Consider the following 13016-nt stretch of genomic DNA (forward strand, 5'->3'; position numbering starts at 1 on the left):
ATGCATCTGCTCTGATCCCTGAGAAATGTAGACTATTTTCATACTCCTACATTCTTCCATATCACTAGGACTGCTTAGGACTGAATTTGGTACAAGTGTCCTCTAAGAAGCCCAGAGGTCACAGGTTCTGATTAACAGGTACTGCTTCCCACAGCCTCTTCTTTACACAGATGGCAGCAAAAACCTTTTCTAAGCACAAGATTAATCCTAATCACAGATCTACTTTGAACTGGTTCAAGGCAATGCACGAACTGGAGAGGGCAGCTCCAAGCCACTCTGCACATTTGCTGCCTTTTATCTAAGATCCATTCTTCCCTATTCCATCTAGCTCCTGTAGATGTGGTAACAGAGACAGTGACTACCTACATTTGGATGGCTATACAGAGTACACTCTTGCATCCACACTGAGTAAAGAAGCAGTCTCATATCTAGATCTCCAGGTTCACCTACAGTACAGCCTCCAACACCAAGCCACTTACTCCATTCTTCACCTCTTGTGTGAATGGGTATAACAAAAGCTCAGAAGCGTGCTGATAACCTGCAAAGTTTAGCAACATCCAGAAACAGAAGGTCCCAGTATAAGACTACAGATAACCAGAAAGCTATCTTTAGAGAATCTCTTTTGGCAAGCATGGGCCATAACAGAGCAAGTTCTACTTCTGTGACAATAGTCACAGACATACAAAACCTTCAGCCTGACACAGCACAATGAAAATTTCTTTCTTAGCCTAGTGCTTTGCAACCTGACAGGACTATTCCGGAGCTCATGCTATTTGCTATTATAGTGTTGGTAATACTCTGATTCATGTAACATAATTCTCTATTTCAGAAAATGCTCCATGGCCAGAGACCATTTTGAAGAAAACTCAAGCAATTCATCCTTGAATCTATCCAAACTGGTAACAAATCCTTTGCAGAAGAGAAGTAATGAGGGGGAATTTAATCTTGACATTTCGGGATTAAACAGTTGAAATGCAAAGACTAGAGGAATCGATGGCACAAGAGACAGCTGTTTTCAGAGCTGCAGTAAATTGACAGAGTCTAGACGTTATGAATGAGAGCTTGTCACAGCAGAGGTGGGAATCCAAATTTTAATGATTCAATTACGGAATGCCGTGACTGGTGGAAAACATTGAGCTATTTCTGTCTCCCTATCCCTGCAACTGCCCTCGTACTGCTGTGGGCGTAATTACATAAGACAAGCAATCCTTTAATGGAAGGTGGAATTATTTAAGGAAAACAGCTGGCAAATTTAGAACCAAGTAGGAGCAGAGAAACGTCAGTGCTGAACTGAGAGTGTGTCAAACATGACCCAGATACCTAATTAGAAGTTATACTCAAATCTAACTTGTATAGGGCTCAAGAAACAGGCTGACTGAAGACAGTACAGAGTGCAAGAGGTGCATTCTTGTGCTTTATTGCCCTGCTTATACCAGGTACCATCCTGGCCACTCCACTTTTCCACAGCTTTAACTTCACTGTGCTAGCAGATTTGTCAGGAAAGTGGCAGGAGAGAAGGACCATGCAAAATGCCTCACCTGCGAGTTCTCAGGGAGAGATTGAGCAGTTAGAGGGCAGCTGGAGGAAATGGGGGCTGCAGCTCTATGCCTGTCCCCCAGCCTTCCCTGAGCACCTGATCACTGAGACTGAGTGGCCAGAGGCAAGCTGAACCCTTGCTGTCAGCCACAGGAGCACTTCTGTCTTAAGCACTCCTGCCTGACGGGACAACACCTTTCCAGAGTTCACCTCAAGGAAGAAAAAGGGAATGTGGAAGAATCTGCAAAGTTCAAATGCAACTCCCTCTTGAGTTTATTACGTTCACATGGAACAAGCTGCTGTAGCTGAGTCCCAACCCACCAAAGGGATTAACAGTATAAGAAAATGTAACATTAATTAAGAGTAGCTCCATGATACCTATCTATAATAAGGCAAAATATTATGTTCTATTAAGAACAGCTGTTCTTAAAACTCAGCACTTTGCAAAAAGAAAGCTTGGGCTTTACTTCTTTTATTTTTCCCGTTATGTTATTCTTCACAAGGGCAGGGAAATTTGTTATTTTGTGTTTTTAAATAGAAGTGCTCCAGTGCAGAGGGATACATTCAGGAGCATGCCTGCTCAGCTGATCCTGTACAAAATCATGTGAACCTACAAAGATCCTCATGAAAGAATGAGATGGGACAGCTTATACACGTTAATGGGAAAGAACAGTCTTCCAAGAAGGACGGCGATGTAGTGATGTGCTCCTGAAGGACCACCACAAGCTGTCAGCCTACATGCTGCTGAATGATGGAGGGATGAAGGTCTCCCCACCTTCTCTGCTGCTCACCATCAGGCCTGCTTCTCCCAGGAACATGTCCTGCACTTACTGGTCAAAACTTGCAATGACACAACAAACCTTGCACTTACAACAACAAAACTTGCGAGTGCCTTTACGTCTGCATTATGTATTTCTGGGCACAACTGCCATGTCTAAACTGATCACTGTCAGCTCCCAGTAGGCACAGAGTGCCTGGACACACCACCAAGCTGTTGTAGCAAAGCAAGTTTTTACAAACAGTAAGCTGGCAAGTTCACTTTGAAATTATTGTTCTTATTTTCATTTTCATGTTGTATTGTTTTTTCATCTCACAGGCATATCACTTTCAAGTACATCTTACAGCAGACCAAGAAAGCAAGATACTGGTTTGTATCAAGTCCCTGATGCCCTTTGGATGTCTAAAACCAACACTTCTTACCTAAAGGAAAAAAATCCATAATATAATAGCCATATAGCAATGATGCAAATGATGAATAAATGATATTCCAAAGCAAAACTAGAAATAACACATCTATTTTTTCTGCTTCTCATTAATATGCTGTTTTCTAATTTGTTGTTTCCAGCAACCAGTCTTGAATAGCCTAGCAATTGAAATTACATTAGAATACAATAAGCCTTTTTTCTCTATGATCTCTATTGCAGTTCCCTCACCTGTCACAGTGTCTCAGGTAGGAGAGCATTACATAAATCATTAGACATATAGCAAATACCTTATTTATGAAATAGTGGTTCTCAGTCAATATAACCTATTTGGGAAAGAGTCATGATATTTACTGAATACTTAGGGGAAAAGTAAATCATTTAAAAAAAAAAAATCAGAAATGATTCAAGTGGATTCACAAATAATTTTGGCATTACCCAGCAAAAAAAAAAAAAAAAAAAAAAAATCAATATTCTTAGTTAAATAAATTAGCAAATAAATGGTGAACAGGGGATACAATTTTATCTGCAATAAAAATAGGACCACAAACAACATTCCTATGCAATGCAACATGCACACAAAACAAATGACCAAGAAAAAGTGATGATAGAACAAAATCTCCCATTGTCTCCAGACATTATTTTTTTAAGAGTCCATGTTACAGTATGTTTTAAGTGTCATAATTAGCATTTCACGTGAACAAACTTCTCAAAGTTTCTTGACTGTTTTATATTTGTTTCTGGGCAAGATTTAACATAGTACCTTTCTGGTCATATAACTGATGTATCTTCATGGAAATAATTCTTATTGTACAAATGACATTGTAATGGAGGAGAACCTTAAGATTCTCTTCTTGCAAAGCAAGCAGCCATCAAACAGGAATTAACTGAATGAGGACTTAATTGCTTAGTTCTATTTCTCTGCAGGACCAAAATATAATTTTCTTCTCTGCATGTGGTAGTGAATCATACATCAAAAATATCCAAGCTCATCAATTCACACCACACTCAAAACAAATCCATTGGAAGCCAGCATGCAATCTGAGAGATTTATTCATACAGGGGAAAAAAATTGTTAAAGTAACTGCATAAAGGTGTGTGAGGGAAAAAAATAAGGTTGGTTATTTATAATGACAAACATATGTGAAAAAACTGAAAGCTTTAATTTTTTTTTTTTTTAATTTACCATTTCTGTTGGAAATTTTAAAAGCCAGATAGCAAAATCATTAAGGTTGGAAAAGACCTCAAAGTTCATGTGGTTCAACCATCCATCTACCATCAATATTGGCCACTAAACTATGTCCCTAAGTATCATATCTACAAGATTCTTGAACACCTCAAGGGACAGTGACTCAATCACCTCCCTAGGCAGTCTGTTCCAGTGCCCAAGCACTCTTTCTGAACAGAAATTTTTCTGAATATCCAACCTGAACCTCCCCTGGCACAACCTGAGGCTGCTACTTCTCATCCTCTTCCTGTTATCTAGAAAAAAGGCCAAACTGCCAAACCCCACCTCACCACAGCCTCCTTTCAGGTATTTGTAGACAGCAGTAAGGTCTCCCCTGAGCCCCCTCTTCTCCAAACTGAACAATTCCAGTTCCCTCAGCAGCTCTCAATAAGGCTTGTGCTCCAGACCCTTCACAGCTTCAACATCCTTCTCTGGACATCCAGGGTCTCAGTGCCTTTCCTATAGCAAGGGACCCCAAACTGAACACAGATCTGCAGCATGCCCAGGTGCAATGCAATGCAAATAAGAAACAGACCAAAGAATTCTCGAACAGGCAAAACAAAACAAGTTACTCATCAACTATTCAGGGTCTCCACAGAAACCTGGTAACAGTTTCTCCACACTAGCACTCCTGAACCCTTCAGCTGTGATGTCCAGACACAAGTGGTCTAGGACTTTATGCAGCTCCTCAGTCCCAGTGGGAGCAAAGATGCTCTGCTGCGCATCTGATACTCAACAGCCCACAGGAGGGTTAGAGGCAATGCAGAAACAAGGAGGGAGGTGTGAAAAAAGATAACAAAAGTGTGTTGGTGGATCACACAATTCCCAAGTTGCCATGAGTTGAAGACAGGAGAGGTGAAGCACTGCAGATGGAGCGCAGTCTGTCCAACACTTGCATACAAAAATCAAAGCCACGTGGTACTTGTAATTAACCTGATCTTTTGCTGCGTCATTCACATCTGAAAACAAACTTTTTGTAACAACGCTGTGCTTTTGAAGATAGCAAAATTAATGTAAAAATGCATTAATCATTCATTCCTATGAATTTCTACAGGCATTAAAATATTGTTGACTTTTCTTTTTTATGCTTTATTCATTAGCCACGATATTCCATCAGTTAAATGCCATGTTTCTGAATAAAACTGCAGTCAGGAACAAGAACACTCTTAATATGTAATATTTTTCTTATTGTGGCTGAATTACCAATACATCTAAATACTGGATTTCAGCAGGTAACTTCACATCACATCTGTCTCAATCTACTCTAGCTTTTAGTCTCTTTTGAAAGGCCTCACTGAGGACAATTCCCCCCAAAAATGTTAACCATTTTTAATAGGTCTGCTTTGTTTCAGGCTCATAGCTTCTACATGATGTCTTCAAGCCCACTGATTTTTATGCTTCTATTCTTCAGCAAGATAAATTCTACTTTTGTTCTGTTCTAACTACGGCCCAAGTGGCTGGAACATTTTCTTGTTTTTATTTTCTCTTTTGACATCATCTCTAGCAACTAGGAAGAGCAGACAAGCCACCACAGAAGGTAGAATCTGGACCATATGGTGATTTTTCATTGTATTTTTATTTGCTACAGGAATATCCACAGCATGATTATTTAGTCTTCTGTTCCATCATACTTTAACTTGATGAAAGCAAATTTCCAATTCCAGCAAGGGCAAATTGGACCAGGAAGCTTCACATGCACAAAAGAGCTTCCTGTGGAGACAACCCTGACAAGAAGGGGGAACTGACTGAGACACACACGAGTGGCATCAGGAGCCTGCTCTGAAAACAGTCCACTCCTTCCTCTCAAAGATCAGAGCGGTTGTGAAGTCACACATCCTGCAGTATTTGAGCTGGGCTTGTGCTGCACAGGCAGGCAGGACCACAACCACAGGACTCAAAATGTTCCATCCCAGCTACATTCGAGCCGGGAAAGCACTACACACACAGAGTGGTTTGTGATAATGGGGTGAGGCTGCAGGAACTGAACTGAAGCTTGGCTGCAGCAGAGGGCAGTGATACACAAATGCTGGCATTCACCATTCTGCACAGCACAAATAACACAGAAGCTTATCCTTAGTTATTTCTAGCATGCAGCTCATGCACTCTTAGGTTTATTTTTTATGTAAAATCATATGCTTGTTGTATGTGAGCACATACATGCACACTGTGTGGTCTCATGCAGATGCTGACATCCTTAATGCTCACTTTTAAAAATGTTAATTCTGGTTGCTTTCTCTCATTTCTTTGACAATCGTATCTTATTCAATTAGTCTGTTCTCCTTATCTCCTCAACGTTAAATCCTTTAAAATTCTGCTTCTCAAGGCACTGACTTACATCTTAACAATAGGCAAAGAATTATGACACTTTAGAGAACAGATTTCAATCTTTTCCTCCCCAGTTCCTCTCCTCCTTTAAAAGGCAGAGAACTGGATGCTCTTGAAGAGGAAAATGGAAGGAGGGAGCTGCAGATGAAAACAGCATAACTCTTCAGCTCCTTAACTGGGTTAATTTGTTCTTCTGGCATGGGAATACAGAGCTTAAGAGAAAGCTACAGACAAAATTGCAGCACACATGCTTCTCATGTAGTAGCTGATGTATCTAAGCCATGCAGTTCACAGCAGCTTTGAAATACTAGATTAAAAGATATAACAACGTTTTTATTGAGGGAAGGACGGATAACATTTCCTTTGGGTGCAATTTGAAGAATAGATGTGTAAGAGAAGGAAATGTAAGTTGTGACAAAGAAGCTCAGCCTTCACCTGAATTAGTTTAAATGCAACCTGCTCAGAGCAATTACTTTCTAGTGGGAAACAAATGGAGTTATATACTCAACCAGTATTTCCATCCTGCCCCATTAGGCATCCTCATAGTTACACAGTGCCATATCATTCCTGTGCACGTGTACATAAATATATATTAGTTTTCACTCAAGTGTTTGTTCTTTGTATTATTAACAAGCTGGTAAACAATCCTAAATTACTTCAGATAGTAAGTTTTAGTAAAGGTTTTTTCTTATCTTGTGTTCTCTTTAAGTGAGCTCATTCCTGTTCAGCAAAAGATTGCACTTGGTTTAGATTTGGGACCATCTACATCTACTAACTTTGTTTGAAACAGAGCCAGTACTGCATTTTAAGTCCTCTGTTTCTCAGAGAGCAAAACTGCATGAAGAAAGTCAAAATTTAAAAAAAAAAAAAAAAAAAAAGACTGATTGACTTGGACTCAAATCTCTGAATCGCACAGTCATTTTGATGTTTCAGATACTCAAGTGGCTGTTCAGATGCTGTGGCTATCCCAAATCCAGGGATGTGTATTTTGGATCTAGAATGCCACTGCCAAAATGCTCAGCCCGATCTGCAATCAGGGCCAATCCTACAGCTAAAATCCTATGGTCAGGCAATGCAAGTTTCTCAACATACAGCCCTGGGGAAACCAATTTGCAGTCAGCTTTGGAGCCTTTTGATCACAGTGAAAGCAGTTTCTGTGAAAAACCAAGGCAGGCTCTAACTAAAATAAAAGCATTAAGAAAATAAACATTGCAGCAAAGCTTAGCAGCCAGCTCACTGGGCCTTGCTAGGTGATGGGTGCTGCTGCTTGTTGGCATTGCCAGTCCTGGTCCTGCTCCCCTCACCACCAACTTCTTGCTTTGTACAGTTCCTCTGAACCAGGAGCTTTCAAATTCTGAAGACAAGGAACCTGCTCTTTACCTTTGCACCTCTGGCTACAAGATGCATTTGAGCACCCCCAAAGGGAAAATGCTACAAATACCACCAGATTGGCTCCTGAGGAGCTCACCTCACAAGATGCGTATGAAATCTACTATACCATAGCTGCCCTGAACTATACCATTGGGGAACTCTATCAGTAATAAGCCCTCTCTCTTTTCCAAGATGATGAGATTTACTTGCTCCAGCCAAACGCATTTTCTTTGAGCAGATGACATTCTGAAATGCTCTGGGACAACTCTATGTGCATTTGCCAAGATGCATGCTGGCTTCTACAGACAGAGACACATGGCAGTTTAAACTTTGTATATATCATGAGCTTTGAAAAACAACAGGTCATCCGGCTGCATTCAATAATAATGGCACTTACTGCTCAGAGAGGTCTGGAACTTGGTATAGAAGACATGGCAGGTCAAGAATGAAATGCATTGGCAGAACTGTGTGCATGAAACTTGCGAGTCAATTATCCCAAGCCAGTACAGACATCACCCATCAATGTGTTCCAAGCCACACAGGTAGATATGAGAACACAGCAAGGACACAAGCAAGCACTGGGGGTAAGGGTTAGGAACAGTGCACAAGTGGGGTGACAACAAGGGGACTGCTACTGGAAGGAGTTCTCTCTCCTGTGAGGACAGGACTGCTTGAAGTAGATAAGTAATGGGACAGGATGAATTATCAAAGCTTCTTGTAATGGGGGGTAGAAAACTGGTAGACAGCACATCTGTGAAGGGTTCTAACAGCAAAGACGCTGGTACACAGGATCAGATGGGGAAACATTGAATGAGATTGGGAATGAAGGGAAGATCGGGAAGTATGAAGGAGACTTTTTACACTGGAAAGGTCAGATGTTGCAGGTTAGCACTGGCTTTTCTAATTTTTATCATCAACGTTGTAAGGGGCTAAGTCTGAATCAGTGTGAGAAGAAAGTACAGGTATTACGTGCACTGACCTAAGAGAAGACCAGTTTTCTAGTTTTAAGATGTGAAAGTGTGGATACCAAAAAGAGTAGAAAGCCAGCTTCGTAGTTGGATATCATAATGAGATATTCTTATATCAGTCTAAGACAACAGAGAATTGCTAATCCATTTGCAGAAACAAATAATCATTGAGGAAATGGTTTCCTCATTAAAAGAGAAATGTAAACATCTATTTATTGCAGTAACTGTCATGATGGACATTGGCTGATGTATGACAGCTCTTCTCAATACTTGTCTTTAGTCAGTTTTTGCTTCCATTTGTCCATTGTGCCAGCATCATATTCTAAACTTACCAGAGAATCTGTTGAATACATGCACAGATGCTACACTGTCTGGTTACATCTTTCTTTCATTCTCCTTCTGCAGTTTGCCCATAAAAGTGAAGATTAAGCTACGATAACAGTCCTCCTTTGACTGACCTACTTTGAGTCAAAAGCCAAGGAAGAGGATACACAAATCTATTTCTAATGTAGATTAAAACTTGCCTTTGGCACAGCATCCACATGCAGACTCATCACACATTCAAAAAAGGTTTTTTCTTCCTTTTCCCAGTCTCCTGTTGTCTAGCGAGAACCATTAATGATAACTCCCCAATGTTTTCTCCTTATGTTATAGAATTCTTCATTCATAACTTAAGCATCCAGACATGAAAGCGCAACAGAGATGAGTGGTTCCTTCCTTGGGATTCGAACTTTAAATCAAACACCCACTTTTCTGTACTATAAACAGAGCTGCATGTTTAGAGCACAAGGCAGTGCTGTAAAATCTTAAAGAAAAAGAAAAATTACTTCTGTGAGAAGATTTTACAATAGAAGTGTCAAGCAAAAATAAAGCACTGTTATTAACAGTAACTGTGAACCTGCCAAGTCAGTCATATTTTAACATCACTGTTGTTCTTTTCAGGAAGAAGAATAGTGTGCAAAAATGCCAGTCTGAAAATTAAGTTCTTCCTAAGAGGACAGCTGTAAAGATACACCCAAAGCTTCTTGAAGTTATCTTGTGTTCATGAAGTTGAAGAAATTAGAAAAGCACTAACTTTGAGTAACTTAAGATCATAAGAATAATTCAGGTTGCAAGGATTCACAAGAGATCACCTAGTCCAGCCTCCACTTAACACAAGTGAAATGCCAAGTTCGGTCAGACTGCTCATTTCAGCTGTGCTCAGGGATTCCTGAATAGTTCCAAAACACTCTGGTTCCACAGTCTCTCTCCTGGCTACTACTTGGCTGCTCTAACCACAAAGAGCTTTCTCCCTATATTTAGTTGGAATTTCTATTCATGCAACTTGTGTACGCTGTCTTTTGTGTTTCCACTACATGTCTCTGATGTTATCTTCTCAATAAGCTCACATTCCTTTTAGCTCTGCCTCCTTCAGACTGAACAAAAACCAACTTCTGCTCAGATATGTGCTCTTGCCTCCTTTCACACTTCAAGTGCCCCAGCACTTGACGCTATTTGACTATCTATTAAGAACACAAAAAAATCATATACAAGTAGGTGTACACAACTAAAGAGAGAAATATGAAATGGAGAGAAGATTTTGGGCTCTTAGCTGATCCATTATTCAACCACACTTTTCAAACTTGGACGCCTCAAGCAGTCCACAGTGCATCATAATGCACCTGTCTTCAAATCACCTGAAGGGAGTGTTACTGAGCTTGTTCCACTTAAATTTGAGAGTTTGTTGTGAGCTTTAGAGAAAGACTTTGTTCTTATTTTCACCCTTCTATTATTCCCCATCTATTGAGAACAGCCATTTCAGGGTGATGCAGCTGCTGTTTTAGAGGAACAGAGTGCAAGTATGTACCTTCCATCATGCCAGGGAACTGCCAACCTCAGTGCTACTTAAGGATAATCAGTTTAAAGACGACAACTTGATGACTAGATCAACTGCTTAATCAATGTTATGAATACTATCAGGAATACCAGAAACCTATTTCAGTTGAGCAAATCTCAGGACATCCAGCTTGTGTATTGTAGACTACCACCTTATCACAGTTTTCACATCTCATAATAGACTTATGTTTATTTCACACAATAAATCCAAAGTCACTTTAACAGCCAGTGACTTTGAATTCAATATTCTGGAATCAATTTCAGACAGAAGAGCTTGTTGCTCAGTAAGAAGGGATTAACTGGACCAAACCTTATTTAAATAAAACTTCAGTTTCCACATTCCCTGCCTATGTGCCAGAGCTCTGCAGATTTATATCCCATTCCTGTAGCTTAAGTCAGACATTATTTTCCTGATACAAGGATATTAAACCACACTCTTAAATGAATCATCACAACCTCAAATTCTGCTCAATCCAACATTTTTCACAGTAAGGATATTTCTGAAGTGCTTTAGCTCAGTTATATTCCACTGCAGGGAACCATCTTTGCAGCAACTTGACACTAGTTGCATTACCAGTATTCCTGTTGACTAGAAATACTATCTTATTATTTTACAACAGTCTAAAGTCTCCAAGACCAAGAAGTGTCCATGTGAGCTGCCAGATTTTTGTCCCCAGTTATCAGTGCACTGCACATATGCAATAATACACTTTTGCATTTTTAGTAATTATTTCAACTTTACTGGAGTGAAGATGTCACTGCAGGCACAGAGATTGAAGTTCTTCACATTTTCAGAAAACAGAGTTGAAACTTCGCTAAACTGACCAATCAGTGTGTGTATCTGATTTGAGTCAGAAAACTGCAGGACTAAGAAAGTTGCGTTTACTTTACAACATAACGAGACCATAAGTTAAGGTGTAGTTGGGATCAGATACTGGGCAACAATCTAGTGTTGGAGAGGGGAAATGGCGTTTCTGCCTCACTGTAATGAGTACTTCCACAGTGTTATCAAAAGCACATACCAGAATCACAAGTACAATCCCTCCAAGCAGTTTACATCACATCACCCTGAATAAATGTATAAAATAAGAGTGAAGTTCATTGTTGCAACAACAACTGTTCTGTCTAGAAATATGGGTAGGAACATTTTTGTAGTGACAGTCAGTTCCTGCACTATTCACACCTCACACCTTTGCACGTATTTAATAAGAAGGTAAAGGTGCATAAAACATCTCTTTTTTCTACACATAACAGAATTCTGACAAAAGTATTTGGGTATAAGCAAAGCTTCAACATTCTTTCCTGAATTCTTCCTTAAAACCTTCCTACTCCCATCATATTGAAAGATTGCGTGACAGGCACCGAAGCATGTAACATGCTTTTAAATATAACTCACTATAAGGAAATAGAAATACTTTCTTATTTAAACAGTTAATCAATTTAGGTTCAGTACTTCAGTACTCTAACAGCAAAGTGCAAACATTAAGCAGCAATGGACAGTATTTTTCTAGCATTCCTTCTTTTTGCATCTTTGTTGGCCTCCAGCCAGCTAGCACCAGCTCACCCTCTCTTCTGCTCTAAGCAGGGTCCTTACCGGTAACAACACTGGGGATTTTAGACAGAAAGCTCTTGACAGTTCGGATGGGGACTCCACCAGTTTTGTCATCCTGCATTCTTGTAATGATGTCTTCAATCTGTCAAAAGGAAGAAAAGACTCAGTGGCTTATGCAAAACAGCGAATGTTATGCCTGTGTAATTTGACTGCTTTGAAGCCCTACTGATAGGACGTGGATCAAATATGTCACACGTTATTATACAAATACAGACCGAGAGAAAGGGTCAACAACTCTCAAATTTAAAATCTGAGATAAAGACCAGCTTGAAAGATGGTAATATGAATGCACTGATAATCCTATTGCAGTCATTCTTTTTTGCTGATCAGTGGTGATAGAGACAGAATGCTGTGAATTTAGTTAAATAATATATGTAGGAATATACACAATCACTTCACAGGAACATACACAATCCATCATACACAGGAAGGTGTACAACCATCTCCATAAGTCAATTAAGGAATCTAAGAGGGCTGCTCTGGAAGTAATGCCTGTTATTTTATTATGTTGGCCCAGGATAGAGCAGATGGTGGTGGTACTGCAGTAGAAGTTGAAACTTCCCACCAATATCCATTATATTTTGTCACTGTGTTGAAAAACAGCATTCCATAGCTGAAAATGTGCTCTATCAAATAGTATTACTGTGCACTTTGCAACTGTTGTTATTTCCATGGAAATAAATGGAAGGCACTACTTTCAGAGCAATCTATGTAATTACTGGAGAAAGGAGCTTAATACAACCTTCCATTTTCCTAATACTGGAAGGGATATTAACTGATGATACCCCCTGCACCTACTTGAAGGCAAGAGCATAGAGAACAAAAAGCTGAAAGCAAGAACAACACAAATATATGGTATTTCTAAGAATTCCTGTATTTCAAGTAGAGATCTGAGAAAC

At 39.7% G+C, this 13016-nt stretch overlaps 1 protein-coding gene across 4 annotated transcripts in view; it reads right to left on the reverse strand.

Moving 5' to 3' along the window:
* Positions 1–13016, reverse strand: part of RGS6 (regulator of G protein signaling 6) — a 232904-nt gene that overhangs the window by 76464 nt on the left and 143424 nt on the right. For all 4 annotated transcript variants that reach the window (XM_042876246.1, XM_042876030.1, XM_042876180.1 and 1 more), the window contains exon 3: positions 12100–12199. In XM_042876246.1, the coding sequence (XP_042732180.1) occupies positions 12100–12199 (100 nt within the window). The remainder of the gene's footprint in view (positions 1–12099; positions 12200–13016) is intronic.

Source organism: Lagopus leucura, unplaced genomic scaffold, assembly GCF_019238085.1.
Source record: "Lagopus leucura isolate 7727_CA_CO unplaced genomic scaffold, USGS_WTPT01 Super-Scaffold_1, whole genome shotgun sequence".
Lineage (NCBI taxonomy): Eukaryota > Metazoa > Chordata > Aves > Galliformes > Phasianidae > Lagopus > Lagopus leucura.